This window comes from Corylus avellana, chromosome 4 (genome assembly GCF_965113065.1).
Source record: "Corylus avellana chromosome 4, dhCorAvel1.hap1.2, whole genome shotgun sequence".
NCBI lineage: Eukaryota > Viridiplantae > Streptophyta > Magnoliopsida > Fagales > Betulaceae > Corylus > Corylus avellana.
The window spans coordinates 34176650-34199633 of NC_142493.1; the positions used below are offsets into that span (position 1 = coordinate 34176650).

Consider the following 22984-nt stretch of genomic DNA (forward strand, 5'->3'; position numbering starts at 1 on the left):
TATTGATTTCTCAAAATGACGGAATTTAAAATTCAAAATTTAGGCCACTCTATGTTCTAATCTTAAATATTGAAGTGACAAAATATAAATTCAAATGACCATGTTTCAAATTTGCAAAACTCTGTCTAACATGAACTAATCGTGAAGCAAATGCACCTATTATGAAACAACGGAAGTCATAAACATCAATTATTTTCAAAGTCGACTTGCTCCACGAGAGTTTACGAATCGAACTTACACTAACATCTGTTGATGCCATCATTGACTCGGCTCGACATTCTTATTGTTTGAGTATGATAGATCAAACTTGAGAATCTACGATTTAGGTCTATAGGATAAAGCGTAAACCACACGTCACAACTTGACCACAAAGCATATTAGAGATCAGACCATAGGATAGGGCTTGGTCTAAAGGAAAAACCTAAATAGTTAGATCAACTGTTACTTAAAGAAAACCATACTTAAGAAAACTTAAATATAAAATATTTTGTTTTTATTTTCGTTAGTATGGTGGTCTGATAAAATATAAACAAACAATCCAAAATATTTAAAACTGTTTTAACTTTTATATCAAATCACAACCATAAAAAAATAAAAAAAAAATTAAGAAAAGAATCTAATTCCCTTCCGTTTATTCCCTCCACGTGTCAATAACTGTTCCAGTGCAGACCAAGCTAATCCCTCGTGCCTCGGAGTATACGGCATGGACAACATTGTAAACCTCGCACATGGTTGCCACGTGTCTCAAAGAAGTGCGGCAGAAGACTACCTTCCAAAAATATGAAAAGCCCGAGAAAAATAGAAAAATAAGACCTTTTTTTCCGCGGAACTTAAGAGTTAAGAAGTAAGAACAAGCATACTAGTCCAAGAGAATACCACACGATATGGCAGTTGTCTTGAGCCAGTCCATTGCCGCGTGGGGACTGGGCACCAACCAAGTCCCGGTACACATCCCCTCGAAATGACCAACATGCTCTTCAGCCCAGCTCATAAATATACGCAAAGCATGGGCATTTTCGTAAGACCAAATTTCCAAGAATTAAAAATATTTTTCTAGGCATTTGAACGAGCAAGGGCCAGAGGCCTACATAAATGAAAAAAATAAATAAGGTTTGGGGAGAAGACAACGCAAACGGCTCCATTTTCTTTACAACTGCCACCCATTAGCTGTCCAGAAAGGCCACACCACACACCACAGCCTTTCCCCCAATTCCCTATTATTAGCTGTTTTTTGCCCTTCATCTACTTGCCCGTTATTCTTTTCCCAAAACACATTTATTTATTTATTTCTTTTTTTGTTGCTTATTTTTGGATATTTCTTGGTCGATATTTTTTTGATCTGTGATAATCGAATCGAAGAAAGCGGCGAGGAGCTTCCGTTTTAGTGTAACGGCTGGGGGAGATCAGAAGGCTGAATTATCTGGCAAGTTTCCGTTTTTGCCACCGGTTTTTGGCTCATCGTACGGTGCTGGTGACGGGCATTTTTGTCAAATCTGCTTTATTCGGATCCCCTTTTATTACTCGCTGAGGAATTGCAAGCAGAGATTTTTGTGAGATCAGAGAGAGAAAGCAAATATGTGGTGGATGATGGGTGAGACAGGAGGCCATTACTGTAACAAAAAATCCGATGATATTTGCGGCAATGTTTGTGGCCAGGTATGATTTTTGATCTGTTCTTTCCGCCAAGTTTTCTGTTTGTTTTTTTTTTTTTGTTTTTTTTTAATTCTTTTTTGGTTCTGGGTATATGTTTGGTTGCCGAGGAAAATCTGAAAATTGGATCTTGGAAGATTATGTGGTATGGGGGATCCTATAGGGTATTTAGAGTGCATGCAATTGTTTTTGAGCCATTCAAGTTCGATTTGTTTTTCAGTGACAAATTAAGGAGTTTATTTTTTGTAATATTATATTTGATATTAATCAGTTTTTTAAGCAACCAAATGGAGGTTTAATATGAATTTGTGGGTTCTAATTTGTCGTAGTTCTCTGATATGCTTGTCGACATTTTAGGCGTGGAGTTGGTGATTAGTATTTCGTTGTTTCTGTATTGTTGTTTTGACAGCATATTTTGTATAAAGCAGTGTTGTGCTATGGAAATCTATATGAAATCCTGACTGTGTTTCCTCTTGTGGTTTCGGCCTTTTACCCCCCCAAAGCTATTTGAGTTTTGTGGAGTAGATTTGAAGGATGGGGTTGGGAGATTCTGAATTTGTGTACGTTTTTGCGCATCCATTTACTAGAATTAGAATGAATTTTTCTGTTGTGAGTAAAAAGTTGAACAAATGGTTGAATTTTGTACTTCCATTTTCATTTTTTTGGGCTATGGAATTGGGTTTTGCACAACTTCTAGGTGAAATTAGAATGTTGGTGTTTTGATTTTGGGCATTGTCACTTGTTTCCTTCAAATCTGGGGAGTTGTCTCGTGGAAACCGAGAGAAAAGTAAAGGAGTTAAATAAGTACTAGAGAAAGAGCTGTTTTCTTCTCTTTGTATCTTTCATTATGAGAACCAAATAATGTTCGTTTGAAAGAATTGTAGACTGTATTTTCGTTCAGTCCAGTGAAGCAATTATGCTTATTTTAAGTAGAGATTCATCTGTTTGGTATATTTACATGTTGATCATTTTTAGTTTAATCTTTGGATTGGTGAAAGTTTTTGTTGCTCCATTGTTTGTTCTTACTCATGTTAAGTTTTTTAAATATGCTCTTATTTGATATAGCAGGAATCAAGTCGAGTGCTCAGCATGTCGAGACTCCGCTGTGTTCTGCGTGGCTTGGATGTGAAAACCTTAATCTTTCTTTTCGCATTTGTTCCGACGTGCATCTTTTTCATCTATTTGCATGGGCAGAAGATCTCATACTTCCTGCGGCCACTATGGGAATCGCCACCCAAACCTTTTCACGTACGACCACACTATTATGATGAGAATGTGTCAATGGAGAACCAGTGCAAACTTCATGGTTGGAAAATGCGTGAGTTCCCAAGGCGTGTTTTTGATGCAGTGTTGTACAGTAACGAGAAGGAAATCCTTGAAATACGATGGAAAGAATTGTATCCCTATGTGACACAATTTGTTATCCTTGAGTCAAATTCAACATTCACCGGATTGCCAAAGCCCTTGTTCTTTGCTAGTCATCGAAAGGATTTCAAATTTGTTGAGCCCCGATTGACTTATGGGACTATTGGGGGTAGATCTAAGAGAGGAGAAAACCCATTTATTGAGGAGGCATATCAGCGTGTGGCATTGGACTTGCTTCTCAAAAAAGCTGGTATTGAAGATGATGACTTGTTGATAATGTCTGATGTTGATGAGATCCCTAGCAGACACACGATCAATCTCTTGAGGTGGTGTGATGACATACCTCCGGTCCTTCATCTTCAGCTGAAGAATTATCTATATTCTTTTGAGTTCCATGTGGATGATAGCAGCTGGAGAGCTTCAGTCCACAGGTATGAAACCGGTAAGACAACGTATGCACATTATCGTCAGACAGATGACCTCTTGGCAGATGCTGGGTGGCATTGTAGCTTTTGCTTTCGCCGAATCAGTGAGTTTATATTTAAGATGAAAGCATACAGCCATTATGATAGGGTTAGGTTCTCTCACTATTTGAACCGTGACAGAGTACAGCGTGTAATCTGCGAGGGGGCTGATTTATTTGATATGCTTCCAGAGGAATACACCTTCAAAGATATCATAGGAAAAATGGGACCTGTTCCTCACTCCTTCTCAGCTGTTCATCTTCCATCATATCTTTTGGAGAATGCAGACAAGTATAGATTTCTGTTGCCTGGGAATTGCAAAAGAGAAAGTGGCTGATTTTCTTCAACAAGTTATGATGTCTGTTCTTGTAAAGGTTAGTTGGACTAGCAGTTTGCATGACTCCTCATGGGGGTTCTAATTGAACAATCTTAACCGATGCATTGCTGATACAGACTTGCCATTTGTCCGGCTAAACTATATTATTCTTTGGGAGATATGTTTGGGAGACTGGACTAGTTCATGGATTCTTGGGGAGACATCCTGTACATAATTTCTTCTTCTTCTTCTTCGTCTGGAGTTGGGTTTCATTTATGGCGGAACATACTCATTCACTTAGGTAGCTGTGATGGGAACAGCTAAGTTTTCACAGGGTGCTTCTGTTTACTTGGTGTATGGGATGATTTCCCAGATATACTCGATAAATAGTTTGAGAGCCTGTACTTTTCCCCCTTGTTGGGAGTTTTGTTTATGAGACAAACTTATTCATAGTGTTCTTTTAACTCTTTGATTTGTCCCATCTTCCTGTTTTTAAATCTTTCATTGATCATAATACTCACTTTATTGGGAGTTTAGTTTTCCTTGTCATTTGAGATAGCTTAGCAAGGACGTTTGTAAAAATATGGCCCACTGCTTATAGCATATTCAGTAGACTCTGCAATCTGTTGAGTTGCGTGTCTTTTATCCTTTCCTTTTCCTTCCATTAAAATGATAAATTTTGTCCTGCCGCATTAAAGGCTTATATTCTCATCATCAAATAAGTGGTTAGCAGACCAATTTGTTTATCATTTTATGCTGTTAAAAAGAAAAAAAAGTAGATTACTTTCAACATCTCCCTCAAAATCTGTCATGTTGCTTTTCAGCTAAAATCTAATTTTAAACTATGCTTTTGGTTGTGATTCTTGGGTCATAAATTGCACAACTCTTGGGCAACTTTCAGCCTTGGTAATTGGTCATGTTTTGGCGTTAAAATTGTTCCATTATTCCAGTAGATGTTAGAGTGGTGCACCAGAGAAACAGATATGGTTTCATAATGGGGTTGAAGGAAAAACATCTTTTAGCCCACCACTTTGTATTTTGTTTCTTTTTGATGGCCTGGTAGTGGTAGTGGTAGCTAATGTTTCTTCCACAAAAGGAACTTGTGCAAAGTGCGTTGTCCAGAGAGCAACACTACGACAAACATGCAAAATAGGATCCACATTCGGATCTACGCAGCAGATTTTTGTTTTTTTTGTTTTTTGGTTTTCTTTTCTTATCAAGCTACAAATTGTTAATTAAGTAAACAAGGGAAAGATAACACAAAATCCACGATAACAGAATAGCAATTCTAGCGAGTGATAACAAGGGAAGAACCAACAACAAATCCGCTGTAGCATCATGGCAATTCTTATGTTGAATCCGGGTTCAAATCCTGGCAGGGAAAATGTTTTTATTTTCTAAATATTTCTTTTTCTCAAATTATAGGGAAAATAAGCAACCGAAACAGTATACAAAAATTCCTGAATCCATAAAACTTTATAATCTGAGGTTAAGCGTTTGCACGAATATTCCACCCCACATTATATGATCCCCTTGGATAGTCGGTCGGTTTTTGGTAATTGAGATGTGGGTTCCTTCAATTGGCTACGCAAAGCGGGACTCCATTGGGTAGTGTACGAGAGAAATTTTATTTCTTGGAATTCAATGATTACTGGGATGAAGTTACACTTAATTTTTTTTTTTTTTTTTTTTAAAAAAAAAAAAATCTGTATAAGATAACAAAAATTAAAACAAAAAATAAGGAAAAACCCAAAAAGAAAAGAAAAGAAGAAGCCCAAAACAAGCAGTCATCCACAGCAAACTGATGGCCAACAACGGGTTATTTTCTTATTTTTTCAGAATTTATTTTAGGGTTAAATACTACAAACCTCTTTAGGGTTTAAACACTTTTTTTTTTTTTTTTTCCTAAGTTTTGATTTGTATCACAGAAAGTACCTGTAGTTTTGATAAAAACCAAATTGGTCATTCCATCTATTGACCATTAGTTGACTTAACAGAAGTCCACGTCATTGACACGTAAACCAATTAAAATTCGACACCTGGCATAAGTGGTCACATTATTAGTGATAACGTGGCCACCTAATTAAATTTTTTATTTTTTATAAAAAAAAAATTAAAATATATTTTTTCAAAAAAAAAAAAAAAAAATTGGGGGTTGGCCGCCATTTTTTTTTTTTTTGAAAAAATATATTTTTAAAAATTAAAAAATAAAAAATTTAATTAGGTGGCCACGTCATCACTTATGCCAAGTGTCGAATTTTAATTGTTCCACGTGTTAGTGACGTGGACTTCTGTTAAGTTAACTAACGGTCAATAGATGAAATGATCAATTTAGTTTTTATCAAAATCACAGGTACCTCATATAATACAAATCAAAACCTAAAAAAAAAAAAAAGTGTCCAAATCTTAGGGAATTTTTAGTATTTAACCATTTATTTTATGCAAAAGTATTTTTATCATTTGGGGTGCATAAAGGCTGCATGTGTCAGGCATTAGGAATCAGGCATCTAGAATAATGAGTAATCTAGAGCTAACCATCAACTCACACAATCACTTGCACAAGGAAACTCGCTCAACACCTTTCACAATTTTCTCCACGTGAAACCCATCAATTTGATACAAACTTCGAATATAATTTATTATTAAAAACTGGCTTATTTACGTATAGTTAAAATTAAACTCAACTCATGTAGAATACAAGGATCATAATACAATCATCAACCGCACATTAGTAAAGTAAATAAAAAGAAAAACAGCACACTATTAACACTAATGTTACCATGTTGGACCAAGGAGATTCTCCCTTAAAAAGAAACATACACGCGCGTAAATTAATATATTCACCTCTTTTTCTCACTCTCTCCAAGTTTTCTTTATCTCATATGCTTGAGCAACATGTAAGTATCCACTAGCTATTAATAATGTAGTAAGTTGTTTGAACGAATATTTTGGTATATATGGATTATCACGAATTTTAGTACTTAACAATCATTGATTAATGGGCAAAGTAAGAATCATTGATCATTGTATTTTGTTATTCATTTTCACTTGACAAAGAAAAATTAGAGAGCCTCAGGAACAATGTGAATCGTGTCCCAATTTTGAACTTCTATTTCAGAGTATCAACCATTTAAGCACCTCTAGAAATGGGGTATATATCCTTTTGAGTTGGGGAATAAAGTTTGCAGAAGATTTGAGTCAAATATATGCCATTCAAACGTGCCCAAAGTTCGGATACCAAATGCATTCTTATCTGAGTACAGATAAATGTTATACTTTCTTTGATGAATCAAAATATTTTTGTATGTTCGGATACGAGATGCATTCTTATCTCTATACAGTCTACAGATAAACGTTAAGGATATAAATCTTTTGTGATAAATGTTGATTTGTATTCTCTAAATTAAGGGATTTATATGACATATTATAGGCTCAACCACATTAATATATGTCTCTTTCATTTCTTTCCTCAATCTCTTTATTTTATTATCAGTTTCCATAACAAATTCTAGCAAGGCTGAACTCCACAAGACCAGTTAAGAAAACCTGAACATCTTAATGAAAAAATTACCCCAAAAAAAAAAAACTATAATAACCTCTACCTTGCAGGAAAAATACCCAAAAATCTAAGACTCATATTTAAGTTTCCTCAAAATCTAGCATTAATTGTCTTCCAAGTTGACGAAGTGAATCCTCTCCATTTCAAATGAATTAATTATAAAATAAGTGACAAAAGTGTCATTTTAATTTTTTTGGACAATTTTGTCCCTCCTTTTGTAACTAATTGGCTCATCCGTCTTCCTCTCAAACGTGATCATTATTAGCTTTGATATCAAGAATTCTGTCCATTTCATTTGAAATAGAGAGGAACTGGTTAGTTAAAATTGAAGGGCAAAATTGTCTAAAAAGTGATAATTTTCTTCGCCTTCTCCGCGGTGGGTGAAGCCTATAAATTAATGATTCCCTCGAGTCACAAAGAAATATTGAACAAGATAGAAATCAGAGAGACTAATAGTGGCAGTTTCAGGAGATATACACCTGTAGAGATCGATCAAAATGAGCAGAAGCTTTGGTTTCCAACAGCAGAGCTATGCCGTCCACCAGGAGGTTCAACAGCAGAGCTATGGTGTGGAGGCGGCCGCTTGGCACTCCAAAAATCAGTACGACAACCAGTTTGTATTAATGCCTTCTCCATGCATTGATCCTCAGGCGCTCTTGAAGCTCCATAACAAGTTAATAAGTAGAAAGCATGGCGTGCATCAGAATGGCTGGCATCACGAGACAACAAGTGCCCACTACTATAATAACCATGTCTCTGGTGGCAAGCGGTTGCCTTTCAATGCCTGGAATGCTTCCAATTTCTCGGATGAGATGGAGGAGAATGCTGAATGTGAAACATCTTTCCATGAGCTGCTGCGTGTTCCAGCTACAGTGAGAGTGCATGAAAGGAGATATTATGAGCGTAGTAGTTGGGGTGACAATGGCTATGATGACAACATCACCCTCAACCTCAACGGCTCCTACGGGAAATCCGAGTGGCTGCCAAGGGGGCTCTGAGAAAGACACTTGGTAATTAACGTTGACAACTTCCAAGATATATATATATACACCGATACACGAGTGCATAGTGTGTTATATATGCATGCATGCTCTGCTTATGATCCTAAATAAATGGCTTTTGCTGAGCCAAAGGCATAAGCATGTAGCGCAGTTAATTGTCTTTTCTACTAAGGTAATTACTACAAGAAATTCTATTATTAGCTATCGATCTTTCAGTGAAGCGACGTCATTAAAGTCATTACTGATAACTTTTCTGGACGGAACGACTAGTTGTTGTTAATGACTTAGCTGGCTTGATAATAATAATACTTAGTTGTTATTAATTTGAATAATAATAATACTTTTCGATCTTTTAGCTGGCTTGATATGCAATTTGTACTTTGATCATATTGGTAAAGTTTGGGAAACTCAGTCTAGCATTTTCAGAGAAATCTGAAAATGACTGCTGAAAAACTTGACAACAACGACCCAGCTACTTGGAGGATGAGAATTATGAAATGTCTCCATATTTGCAAACTGATCAAAACATGCTGATAGATTCCCTACAGAGAATCATGACAAGCATGACCATAGTGGTAATCGTTCTCCATCACTTTAATTTATGCCATACTTACAGCCAGTGCGACTCCATTTGGAATATATAGCAACTTTCATTTTTCCTCTTCTCCTATATATCTATCATCTCATGTGGAGTAAATTAATAAACAACTGCAGAAATTGTCAAATTTATGTATCGCATACAAGCATGGGGGATCTGCTTTTATTTCCACCACTTAAACCCATATAAAAGTTGTGCTCAATTACTAATTAATCATGTTTTTTCAAGTCAACATGAAAAATAGCATACTTAATTATGTTTCATCTACCATATATTTTGATGATGAACATCAATTTCCTAAAAATATTTGACTACCCATCTCAATGATTTCTTTGAAATTGCTAAATCTACTAGGATTTTGTAATGCTCAATATATATATATATATATATATATATATATATATATATATGCTGATCACGTGGGAAGAATGCACGAACTTAACTTAATTACTTATATCAATCGTTGAAACATATATTATATGTAACGACTCAAAGAAAGAGTTAGTTGTCGTATCTTGCGCTATAATTCTGAAATGACTAGTTAAATATATAGTAAATAGAACGATTAACTCAAGTATGAGACTAAATAACTTTATAATAATCGTAACTAAAATTGTTCAAGGGAGGAACTACGAGTCAAACTTCTCCAGAGCATATATCTCCTTTGGACATATTTTTAGGAAAAGGTCGATGCATTTGTGAGAGATTCGGATACTAGCTTCTACCTCAAGTTTGGTCCATCAATCGAACATTTCCCCACCTTTTGCCATTTGATTTATGGATGTGATCCCCAACGAGCTAGCTTTATAGATTCGCAAGCCGTAGTGCTCTTGGGATATTTATTTGCAGTTTATATAGAGTCCACAAAAGTGGGCTAATTAAAAGAGGTATAATTAGATTCACTCTTATCATTATGGAATAAAAGTATAATTAAGTCTATAAATTGCAGTCTCAGATACAATTGTAGGGTTATTATAAGCCCTCAAAGCATTCTAGGCAAATTTGAAAAGAGACATACAAAAATGTCGTTCGGAAGCACCACACAACATCATGCCAAGCGCTATCCTGGTTGGGATACCTCAGACGACTACCAAGTTTATGAATCTACCGTGGTGGAGGTAGCTCCGCCTATGCCTGCAGCGAGGTTCACTGATCATCATCATGGCCCTCCATATCATCCAAACGTTCCTGTAGAATACAACAATGATTATGATTATGATTATGAGGAGCGTGTTGTAGAGGCCCCAAGGGCGCGTGTGGTGGAGTATGAGTACGTTGCTACCCAACATGTCAAACCTGCTCCTCATCATCATGTCCATGTCCAAAATGTCGACAGAGAAGCCGATGAATTTATCAAACTCGAGCATAAAAAGTTTGATCTGCGCAGGTTGATGTCCTTGAGGTCGCTCTAATTAGCGGAAACCCCATATATATATAGGTCATGATGGGTGATTTAAGCGCAATTTGTTTGCTAAGCATATCTAGTTAAATAAAGCAACCAAAGCGTCTTTTATATATTGCTGTTGTCAATATTATTTCTCATATGTAGTTACATGTGAAAGATATGGTATCATAAAGGCTTTGTGATTTATGTTTTCGTCCTTTCACTTTTCTTGTGTGACATGTTTTCCCCTATCAAATTGTTGGTCACGCGACAGAACAACATCAGATCGATGTTATGTATATAAATCATGTAATAAATGATCAGGTAGTTCAATCGGTTGGGACCACGCCTAATGAAGCGAAAGTCACTAATTCGATTCTTCTTCCCCCTCTTATGCGGACATGTCAAAAAAAATTTTGATCAATGAAGATAATGATGAAGACGATTCAAAATTACATGAATTTGTTAACGATCACCTAATTCTCACAAAAGCATTAATTAATACAAAAGAATTGCTTTTGCATGTTAAAGCGTTAGGCCCCGAACAACTTATGGAAGTCCCAAAAAAGCGTTCATTTCTATATAAAACTAAAATTGAGAGATATTGTGCAGGTAAATCCACTACAAAGAATTGCACGAGGCACTAGCTTTTGAAGGCGGCTGAGTTTTCTGGAAATCAACCTTGAAACCTGGCACTTTTGTGATGTAAAGAACAACTATTATATATGTTTAAGAGTATATTTGGAAATGTGTTTAAGAAATAGAGTTTTTACATTAAATACGCTTTTTGGTAAAAGTTTTATTTTTAAGTTTTTGCCAAAAGTGCGTTTTAGACATTTTTGGGCTTTTTTGACTCTTAAAAGTGCTTTTAATTTTTTTTAACAAATGGGTATTGTTTTCTTCAAACAGACCTTTTGAATGTTAAAGACATTTTTAGTTTCTCAAACACACCCAAACCAGCCCTTAATGTACATGTTTTATAGACACGAGTTTGTGATTAAAAAAAAGAAAGGAAACATGCAATTCTGCTGGCTGAATCAAAACCATTACTGTAATAGATCTATGTGCATGGCATATAAGTTTATTCCTCTTGTCCGCTTAATATTTAAGCAGGGTGTTACAGTGAACCTTCTTTGTTACTTCAAACATTGATGATCGAGTAATATCTGTCTCTCAATTATCTTGTATAATATTTTTTTCACCTACAAAATACAAACAAGAGAAGTAATTTAGAATTGCAAGAAAAGAGTATGAATTCTTAAAATTGCACAATTTGTAATCATACTGTACTGCTTTTCTTCTTGAAGTATTTCTTTGTTTGGTTTAGGTGATTTTTCTTGAGAGAAAACATATAATAATTAGGCAATGATAATACTAGACATCCCAATACTTTTTTCAAAATTCATTTTTCTAAATGATCTGATTCATTTCAATAAATAAATAGATTTATATTGTTTTTTTTCTTAAATGAATGTGGGGTTCAAATTATTTGAAAAATAAAATTTAGAAACAAGTGTTGAAATGCCTAGCAGCCCTCATTAGGCGATGCAAACGTTGAGTTTTAAAAATTGGTTTGAATTTTACAAATCCAATAAAGATAAATTAGATAACTTATAAAAGAGTTCTTTTTATAATCTTAGGTTATAAGTTTATTATTAATCATTCTCATCAACAGTAGCATAATCATTTTCTTTGAGACCAAAAGACAAAAGTACATTTATTATTAGTTCAGCCTCTTAACACCTACCTGAGCAGTTAGATCAGATTTGGACATTTTTCTCTTAATCCTAGGGATAATTAAGAGCCACGTACTGTTACTCTCACATTTTCCCCGATGGTCGTTGTCGATCAGGATCCCTTTTCATTAATGGGAAAATCGGAAATTTTCTAATTGTCATCCAACAGCTTACGCAATGTGTTTCACTTAAATTTAAATAATAAAATATTAATTAACTTAAAAATAAAATTAAAATTAAAATCAAATGATTAAAAAACTGGGTGGCCAAAATTTTTAATTATTTGATTTTAATTTTTTGTTAATTTTAATTTTAATTGTTTTTTAAAGTTAATTAATATTTTATTATTTAAATTTGAGTGGAAAACATGGCGTGATGGACTGTTGGATGAAAATAAACAGCCAAGATGCACAATTGGAGAATTTCCAATTTTCCAACTAATAGGAGGGGATCCGGATCCGGTTGTTGCCGCATGATGTGTAGCCACGTGTCATTAATAATAAAGACCTATTTGTTGAAATTGAGAACCCATTACAAGAACTAAATTGAAATTGTGAGGAAAAAAAAAATCATATTAACAATTAATAAAAAAGACCAAAAACTTATTATTCAAAATATCTTGTTTATATGAGAAGTTCCCCTCAAAATTAGTAAAAATTTGAAGAAATCCAAATAACGTCCAAATAATTTAATTTGATAATTATATTACTAAAATGATTTCTAATTGAATTTATCCAATAAGAATTAATGAAACTTAATGCATGCATCCAACGTAGCATATACCATACAACCTTAGCTAATTCTTCCAAGTACTAAAAAAAAAAAAAGGGTGCAATTTCAAACAATACTTCCGCTGCTCCTCTTTAGTTTCTCTCATATGTATATATATATATACTGCATCAGACAATGACCTCAGCATTTATTTCATGAGTAACAACATAAGAAACTAAAGAAGTCCTACAAATTTATGTTCCCATGCTATCCAATATTCTTTATTAATTCTACATCTTAATTAATCTTGCTACTTGAGTCTTGACCCACACATAAAAAAAGCATATATATATATATATATATATATATATATATATAGTAAGATTATCACATAAATTTCTCAAATTTTGACTGTCCAAAAATAAAGCATGAAGATTAGATAGGTCGGTAGAGAAAAATAAGGACAATCAGCTAGCTCGCTAAAAAACCTTTAAATTGTGGCTAGTTAGTTGACAGAGCGACAAAGAGGGCAGGTGGTGTGCTTGTTATCAAACCACTTGTTCAAGCAACCTTTGTGGAAAAAATGCTTGCAAGACAACTCGCTCACCTCCTCGTCAGCTTCGAACCCACAGAGACAAACACAACACTCCATTGTTGTAGTCCACCACAATGACTTGTTCACATGGGTTATTGAAATTCTCCTCTGACTTGCACTAGTGTCGTCTGGAGCGCTCCGGCCGCTAGCATGGAGGGCACCCACCACTTGCAGCACAGATCTCACCGCATTCTTCAAAAGAGCCACTGAGAAAACTGTGTTCATTACTAGCACAGGAAGCACTCCCTCGGCTGCACCAGGGAAGTTAATTGAGAGCCCCATCTTCGAAATTGTATTTGTGCCGCAAAACTTTTAGCCAACTTTAGCCAATTCACCAACATAAACCCTAGCCTACCGCCTACATGGGGCTAGCTAGCTAGCCTATAAATAAATACATAAAAACCTCATCCTAACCACCAGTGGGTTAACCCTGGTCACTGAGCCAAACCATGGTGGGCTCGTCAGTGTTTCCACGTTGCAACACGTGTAGGCTTTATGTGAGATAGTGATTGCTGATTTGATAAAAAAAAAATAAAAATAAAAAAATTGTGCTGGCCTTTTTTTCATTGGAACAAAAAGGGTAAATCTCTTGTTGCCACGTGTCTTCGGAACTTTGCGCTGTCCAATGAGGTGGTTGGTTGGTGACCTTTCAGTTGGGTTCGAACTTTCTTGATTCCCGATGACGCTGGGAGCCTTTGGGCTTGGGGGATTCTGTCCGTAGATCGTAAGAATGGTCTGCATGCCCCTTCAACCAAGTTATGGTCCACTTTTTTGACTATCAAAGCCATCAAGATCATGTTCAAAACCGATAAAATAAAAAAATAAAAAAAGAAGATTATTTTCTTAGGTGTTTGAACATTCTAAGCCCTACTTTTTCCATTTTATATATACATATATATATATATATATATATATATATATATTATTACGCAGATTCGTAAAAATGATATCGGAGCTACAATGTCATGTCATGCTCATGTTTTGAATGCTTAGAGTCTAAAATGGGCTCATTAATTTTGGGCAAAAAGCAGCTAATTAAAAAAAAAAAAAAAAAACACAAAATGGGTTTCTCGCTATAATTGCTTAATTTGATTTGCAAATTAAGCATAGAGGTAAGTTAAGAGAAAAAAAAAATGAATTCTCAACGGATGGATGAATTAAGATCATCTTGATGAAAGACCAAGATGATAACGATGAGGTAAGAGTTACGGGGCATTATGATACCAAAAATGTCACTTCCACCATATTATCAATTCTCGGTTGGGATTTCTTACAATCTCCTATCCAAATCGAATGCCTCTCACAAATGCCTATTCGATTATCGAGGATTTTCAATTGAGAGAATCCTAATCCATCAATTCAAAAACGTTGGGCATCAACCGGCGGCAAAAAAAACATGTATAACAAAAGGTGAAAATTGGCATGAGGACGGGGTTCCCATCTGATCTACGACAAATTGGAAACTACTTGGAACCTCACTCCAAAAGGGGAATCAAGAAATCGTCTATTTTCTCTTTTCGTCTAAAACATGTGATTGATTTCCTCCACAAAATCACCCCCAATGATACCAATTGGAGGAGCTTGTTTGCATCATGCATTTAGCGGGCCCTACCTGACGAACTCTAGTCTTTCTGAGTCACAAAGCCATGAGAATTGAGAAATTATGAACATATTGTATGGAGTGGCCTAACTTTTGTTAAATTCTAAAAATGGCCCAAACTATGGCAGTCCTTTGTCCCATACAAATTAGAATCCCCTCTAATTAACGTGCCTGAATTGGACGAAGAGAAAGTTGTAATGCTCACCTACACTACCCGATGCAGGTAGTAAACTGCCCAAAAGCAACAATTCGAACACCTAATTGTAAGAGATCTCAATTCAACTGATACAGTCCTAAGCCAGCCTAGTATTTATTCTTTTCGTACTTGGTTAAAGTTTCAAATTTTTAAAGAAACATTATGGCATGTTGCATTATTGGGTAGCAGTAAGTTGCAAATGGCAGTGAATGCCTCCAAACTAACTCCATCAGCACTGAAATTCTATATGGCTCTCACGTTGTATTAACTAAAGATTTGAAGATTCTCATTGTTAATAAATAGTGTTACATGTTACGAAAAGGAATCTAATAAATATATGTAAAACTCTCAGAAAATGGTGGTGCTGCGGGTGCAACAGTCATCCCTCTTATTGCTGTTCCCTAACGAGTTGTCGAATTGGAAGGATCAATTCCCATTGCTTTAAAATATGCATGTTCTGCATTTGCCATCCTACCTTGGAATATTGTCCACTCCTTTCTACACCTGTCCCTTACCTGACACCAGTAAAATATACACACGTCAGCACATTTCATACACCAGCGTGTAAGCATGTGAGCATGAAAAGAAAAAGGTTTCCCATACCCCTTGCCATGGTGCCTTTCCATTTTGCGATTCTCCCTGCCAGGGGAAAAAAAAATGAAATGAAAAAAAATTAGTTTCTCATTCCAGAATGCTTCATAGAAATGAGAATATAAGCAATTAAGCATTGCCAATGATTCCCCTTTTACCTGATTCCCAAGTGAGGGAACACCTTGATGAACAATCCACTGCGAATCTACAACTCCAATCTTCTCATGTGCAGGCTGTTTTCAAGAAGATAAATTTTTATTATATGCAATCACTCCAAGAATTAATTATTAAAGAAGAACAGGGAAAATGAAAAAGAATAAGAGGCAGGTCACTCACGTATACACATTTTCTCAGGGCAAAGTCAAGACCCCACCCATGGACCAAGTCATTCTGCAGTTCTCAAAGAAATGCAACTTTAATATGGTGCAACAGGCCAGAGAGAATGAGCAAAAGTAGAATATTGGTCCATACCTGAATCATATGCCACACGCAGCGCCATGCATCTCTTGAAAACACTGGAGCCATGATTTCAACAAACCTGCATTAATAAAAGGGCAAACAAGGAAGATTTTCTTAAGTTCCACCATTAATAGAGCAGGGCTAAGAAGATAGCATATAAAAGCTACAAAATACTAAAACTGTTCATACGCTGCACAGGGAGGAAGATGTGGGTCACTGCACCAGCCCGGTTTCTCCTCTGTTTCTCTGGTAGAAATTAATTCAGGGAAAGAATATAAGGACTATTTCTTATAAAGATTATTTTGTGTTTGATAATTGATCTAAAATAACAGACTTTTGATCTATGGGCGTATCATTCTTACTTGTGAACTTCACGGTCACCTCTTCTCTTTGTCATCTGCCATGTCAATCCTCTGTTAGGTTCCAAACCAGGCTGCGAAATCTCCAAGCCATGCTTCCTCACTAGTTTTATGTATCTAGGATTGAATGAAGGGAATAAGAAATTGTTCAGCGAACGGAAACATGGTCAGTGGTCACTATGAAACAAGCTATTTCATATCCAATACTCACTCTTCTGCATTAAAATGTTCAACTCCCAGGTCTTCATCCCACATAAATATGTAGTCATACGGAGCCACTATATCTGGATGCAGAAATCGTTTGGCATACCACCTTGCAAAAAAATTCGGAGGGTAAAAGTAATAAGCATAATTAAAAGAAACCACCAATAAAATATGTGCAAGCTCACTGACAAAAGCAGAATGATAATTTATCATATAAATAATGCATACAATTAACAGTAGTTACTTACCATTTAGTCTGCTTATGAACGCTCACATGAATAGCTTGCTTCGACCACTCAAACTCGTCCCATTCAGTTGTTCGGCCATCGTAATGAAATAGAAGGATTGTAAAGTTCTCTGAAAACTGTGAGAATAACATATTTAGCCACACCAGAAAAGAGCAAAGAAAAAAAGACACTCAAACTGGGAAAGGGGAGAGAGAGAGAGAGACCTTTTTCACAGCTGCGTCAATATTGCTTCTCTGATTATAACCTACAGTGAAGGTCACAAGGTACTGTGGTTTTCTAGTCAAGTCCTGCAAATACCAAACTTGATTTAACGTCCATGGTTTCAGTTTTCATTAAAAGACAGTAGAATGGTAGACATGATACTGGAATTAAGTAAATGCATTGTATCAACATCTATCAATTTTGAGACATTACCATTTCTTCATTTATGAAGTTCTATATATTTAATAAACCAAAAAATATATACATAACATTCATAGAAAAGTCTAGCTGGTTTGTAACTAGCCATATTCCAAGATATCACTCTCTTCCATGCCAAACAACTTCTCGACTTCAGTATCCGAAAAAAAAAAATGTTCCCTACAATACTATATATAATCAATCTGCACTAACTAGATGTTCTTAAGGTGCATCATATTTACATAAGAAACAAAAACTTGCAGGCTCTTGAAACATTGTAACCACATAGCACTTCTAAGTTGTAGAAGAATACACACCTCACTGGGCTTACCCCACAATCTTCGCAGGTAGAGGTCTGACTCAGCTTCAATAACTCCTGGAGGTAGTCTTTCTGCACCTCTAGGATTTGAAGGAACCCAAATCTGCAGCACAATCAAAAGCAAAGCAGGAAAATAAGTGTAAATGTATAGATATGCACTTTTTCTATTTCCAACATGATCATATTCAAAAAGACATGCACTGAATAGTAGAATTAAGGATTTAAAAGTAGTTATAAAATACTCAAGACAATAGCTGTTCTCTATGATCCACTAAATATGCCAACAGAGGAATATAAAGGGCATGGCCAACTTTAACTACAACATTTTAATCGAAGCATAGGGTTCTTGTATGTTTCCCCCCCATCAATAATAACGCAAATGCCAGATGTATGACCATGTTTATGGAGTACCTTTTCACTTAGTCTCCTCATTTTTATCTTTTACCCTATTTTAACGTCTTGTGCCTATTTTATTCATCAAGCCTGCCACCTAAATCCGGAAATATCTTCTATTGCACTACTCTTTAATCAATAGTGAGAAGATATCCACGAAGAAGAAAACATAGAGGTATTTGTTTCATATAAAATTAAGATAGCAAACTCCCTGGGCAGTCAGGTTAAAAATGTGTCACTTTACAAATCACAACAAGCGGATTTCAAGTTCTTCCCAGAAAGTTCAGATTGCTCTAACCAAAATAGTGCTTCCAAGAAAGTAAAAAGCGTGCTAGAATCTCAAATGCACTTAAGGATCTTGTTCCAAAATGTATCTGCTAACTTTTTAAATATCATCAGAGAAAGCCATATAAAACCTGTGAACCTAGAAATTTCAAATAAGCTAGTAGAAGAGGAGGAGGTTTACCTTCGATGTATCATTCAAATTTTGAGCTTGAGTTGAGCTTCTGTTGTTAACATTAATAGATGACCAAGCATTTCGAAGGCCTGACTCTTTACCCTTAATGTATGAGAGATCGATCGTAGGAAGAAGGTTGGATGATAGGTTCAGCTGCAAATTTTAGAGAGCAAAAAATGTCCCATCATCTAGCTAAATAAGATCAATATAAAATCTACACAACCATGTAACCTCAAAGAAATGAAGACAAGTCTGTGTACCTTAGTTAATGACAACGATGGAAAGGATACTCCTATGAAGAACCCAAAAACTACTCCAACAAAAGTAGTAACAATAAGCCTCATGGTCTCATGTGGTTTTCTGCTAACAGGACTGCAGCCAAGAAGATTAAAATGTTATATAAAGAAAGATGCCATCATATATAATAACATAATCAAATTTCTAAATATCTCTTTCTAGTGATTTATGACATCAGAAATACTGGACCTGCGAGAAAGGATTCCCATTTTATTTACAATCTTCTGAATATATGTTCACCAAAAAATAAGCTGAAATGTGGAAATCGGGAGCTGATCTGCATTATCTAACAAGTTTTGAGTTGCCAATCCTCCGTGAAAGCAACAGAGACCCTCATGGAAGAGACCTAATACCTGGTGTGACATTTTATAAACAGGACCATAAGTTTAAGTGCACTGCTTCCAGATGAAAATTTAATGAGAGATGTAAAGAATAACAGTTGCAGAGAAAGCATGAATTATGTAGCAATTGAGAATATATACATATATACACATATACTTTTATGATGAAAATCCTTACGAAATTTTGGTAGTACCTACAAGTCACAACCCAAAGCTGCTACCAAATGTAATTCTATCACAAATTTTGGAAGGCCATATATCTCACAACCCAGAGTTGCTACCGAACATAATTCAATCCCAAAGTTCAGAAGCTCACATAAGAAGCTCTCGGTCTTACACTCTCTTTAAACAACAACAACATCATCATCTCACTCTTAGTTCTCTTTAAAATATATGGATATTGTAGAATTATGAAACCCCAATCAGAGATTACCATAGTACTGCTGTACTGGCAAACTCACGCAAAAATAATTTGACTTTTGGACGCAAACAATAGCAAACTCTACACTCAAACCCAACAAGTAGTCAGATGAGAAACCATGTGATTCTTCCTAATTACCCTCTACAAACAGCTCTACAACCAATAACCACGTGCTGCCATTTTGACAGAAAGATAATAACCTGGGAACAAACAAGAACCAACCCATGCTATTCAAACCCTCAACTGAGTCCCCAAATTAAGCAGCCGTGTGACTTTTTTGATTTGTCCCCAAATCTTAATTAAATCAAGGAAATCCATTTCCCTAGTATTCTGATTAAGAAAAGCAGCTATGCTTGCTTACATTGAAAGATTTAAAAACTACCAAAAACAAAAACCCAAGCATAAAGTTAGCTCAGAAATATATATATATTAAAAGTAAATACTCCCAATCATTATTTCCAAGAGTCTTCTTGATCACATGCATACTATTGACTTAGAACCAAAATGGCCAAATTAAAAAAAAAATCAATCTTTATTTACTTCAATAATAATTTTGAAGAACACAACAAATGACAGCCTCCCTTAGATTGCCGACAAAAAAAAAAAAAAAAAAAAAGTAATCTTCGAACCTCAATAAAAGCTAAATAGTCATACTCCAATTTTTATTTGCTTCAGCTGAGTGGAGTTTTTTTTTTTTTTTTTTTTCCCCAGGTCTCAAACAAGGAAATCGAATTCCCAGAAATATTAGCTAATATTAAAACTGACCCACCAAACGGAAAAGTAAATTACACACAAAAAATATATTAAAGGCGAATGAAAGCTTACCAGAAAAACAACCCTAATAACCGGAGCAAGATCCGGAGAAGGAAACCGTTTCGAAGCTGAGAATCACGAGAAAACCACTTCCCTGTGGAATTTGATATCACCCACTTCGTGATCGCCTTTTAAACGGTGAAAGGTAAAAGAACCGTATCAAATAAACGAGGAATTTACCACCAAAAATTAAAAAGAGAGAAAGCAATAGTATCTAGCTTTGGCAGAATGAGATCCCTTCTGATCTCTGAGACTTGGAAAGGAAAGACAAAGGAATATTATTAAGAGGTTTTGGAGAATTCTTCGTGGCTGGTGTACTTGGTTTTAGCCTTCAGGCCTTTGTTGTGTTCTGTTTCGTTCGGAAATTTATTTGATCGGAAGGACATTTATGATTTATGTTTGGACTTCGATGATAAATAGAGTTCTTCTTTACTAAGAAATGTGGATTTTCTTGTTATCTAATAATAATTTTTTTACCAAAATAAAAACTACCATTTTATTCTTAATAAATAAATGAAAGAAAATCATAAATCCAACCTTTAGTTGCTGCCCTGTGTGTGATATGATGACTGCCCTTGTCCTTCAATCTGTATTTTAATGGTTGGTTTATGATAATGGAGTCTGAAGGACTGAAACAACCCCACTAATTTTTATTTTATTTTTTATTTTTAAAAAAAGAATCAGAAAAAAAAAAAGTGCATACACACAATTTACAAATGGAGAGAATGAGTGAGTTATGACAAAAGACAAAGAGTACAAATGCTTTTTTAATGAACATAAAAAGGTTGTCTTTCGTTTTTTTCGTTTTTGCTTTTACTGATTTCACCAACAAAAATAAAAATAAAAATAAATTTTCTGCTTTTACTGATAATGGCTTCGCTCTAAAAAAAAAAAAAGTCCTATGATAATAAAAAATTTGATGAAACAAATTTAAACTTTTAGCATAATTAATAATTAGATAATATTAGATATCCCAATACTTTTTTCCAAATGATCTGGTCCATTCAATAAATAAATAATTTTTTTTTTTTTCTTAAATGAATGTGGGGTTTAGATCATTTGAGAAAGAGAATTTGAGAAAAAATATTGAGATACTTAACGGCCCTCTTAATAACTTAACATGATAATTCAAATCGGAGTACTTGGCGATCGAAGTACCTATTAAGCTCAATGAGAGACCCTTTTGACTCAAGTAAGCCTATAATTTTGGTGCACCACAAGTGTAATGCACATACTCCCAGTATAGCATATAGATGTGGTATGCTATATTCCTTTCAACCCAAACTTAGGCCTCTAAACCATCAAGACCATGAAAGAAAGTGTATCTCTTATTTATTGTTTTGCCTATTTAAAGTCGACTCAATAAGGAAAGGAGTCATCCAAGCATTTCCAATGGAAAATGGAAAACAATTTATTAGTATATGCCGCCTTTCATATTGGCCATTTCACCTTCCTCCCTTGTCATACTAAATTCACTTACCATATTGACATAATGCTTATAAATGATGGTAACAGTCGTATATTTTTTACTTATCAAAAAAAAAAAACAGTCGTATATTTTTTCTTCCCCAGTCTTTTTTTATTGGGATTTCTTTCTCAAATATTCAACTAACTTAGGCATTAAAGGTTTCTCACTGGCCCCTATTCAGCAGGCATTACACTATAATATTTTCTTGTTTTGTAGGTGCCTCATCGCCAACTCGGCCATTTAAAAATATTATATCAACACAAACTTTAGAGTTTATTTCACGTTTCAATTGAAATGGTACATGTATTGTGGTGTCACAGCTAACAAAATGAACAAAATGCCTGACCCACAGCCAAAGGCCACAGGCCACACCATATTTGGTATGCACCTTTTTTAAGTGACATTTGCATTTTCAGGGACAGAATGACTCCTAAAGGGGGTTTTGAATCATTGAAGGAGCTTATTATGTTTTAAACCTCTCTTGGTTGGCTGTGTGTATGAAGATGATTGGACTGCTATCTTTTGTGATATAGTCACCTTAATTAAAAAAAAAAAAAAAAAAAAAAAAAAAAAAAAAAGGGAAACCAAGTCAGCTTGAATCTTCTAAATTTTTTTTTTAGTGTATTCTATTTTTAATTTTTACCATTTAATTTTAGGATAAATTGACTCATTAAAACTCATATTAGTAGGGTTGGAAGCCTATAAATGAACAAAGCTATTTGCGAACAAGTTTGGATTCAACTCAAAATTGGTTCATTTATTAAAACGAATAAATTTATATAATAGAATCATTATGTAATGTTAGTCGGTGATAAGATCTTGAATAAGCTCAAGCTTGTTCAAAAAATAAACCAATAGAATTTGAACAGCTTATCTAACTCGGTGATAAGATCAAGCTTGGCTCGTGTGAAGGAAAAAAATTAGATGAACCGAACTCGAACATTCAGTACTTAGTTTGGCTTGGTTTCATTAAGAATATAAAATAAATTTATTTAATAGAATCATTATGTAATGTTAGTCAAAATCTTGCATAATGAAGT

General features: G+C 34.9%; 3 protein-coding genes across 4 annotated transcripts; 1 reads left to right on the plus strand and 2 right to left on the minus strand.

Moving 5' to 3' along the window:
* Window positions 1-1084: 1084 nt before the first annotated feature.
* Window positions 1085-4269, plus strand: LOC132179205 (beta-1,4-N-acetylglucosaminyltransferase family protein). 2 transcript variants are annotated; one of them, XM_059591872.2, is made up of 2 exons: window positions 1085-1656; window positions 2716-4269. In XM_059591872.2, exons 1-2 carry the CDS (start codon window positions 1576-1578, stop codon window positions 3814-3816), a joined length of 1182 nt encoding a protein of 393 aa, XP_059447855.2. In that variant the 5' UTR covers window positions 1085-1575; the 3' UTR covers window positions 3817-4269. The 2 variants fall into 2 exon arrangements, with proteins under 2 accessions (XP_059447855.2, XP_059447856.2); XM_059591873.2 differs by having other exon boundaries at window positions 1086-1656; window positions 2719-4269.
* Window positions 4270-13177: 8908 nt separating this feature from the next.
* On the minus strand, window positions 13178-13723 carry LOC132179749 (RING/U-box superfamily protein). The gene has a single exon (XM_059592514.2). The coding sequence runs from the start codon at window positions 13659-13661 to the stop codon at window positions 13290-13292; it is 372 nt and encodes a 123-aa protein (XP_059448497.1). The 5' UTR covers window positions 13662-13723; the 3' UTR covers window positions 13178-13289.
* A 1685-nt stretch (window positions 13724-15408) lies between these two features.
* Window positions 15409-20893, minus strand: LOC132177636 (lysine ketoglutarate reductase trans-splicing protein (DUF707)). The gene is made up of 15 exons (XM_059590035.2): window positions 20489-20893; window positions 19091-19254; window positions 18865-18976; window positions 18614-18757; window positions 17753-17857; window positions 17240-17323; window positions 17037-17152; window positions 16796-16897; window positions 16588-16701; window positions 16415-16471; window positions 16238-16304; window positions 16103-16156; window positions 15925-15999; window positions 15779-15814; window positions 15409-15690 (listed from the first exon to the last, which is right to left on the minus strand). Exons 2-15 carry the CDS (start codon window positions 19108-19110, stop codon window positions 15577-15579), a joined length of 1200 nt encoding a protein of 399 aa, XP_059446018.1. The 5' UTR covers window positions 19111-19254; window positions 20489-20893; the 3' UTR covers window positions 15409-15576.
* Window positions 20894-22984: the final 2091 nt, after the last annotated feature.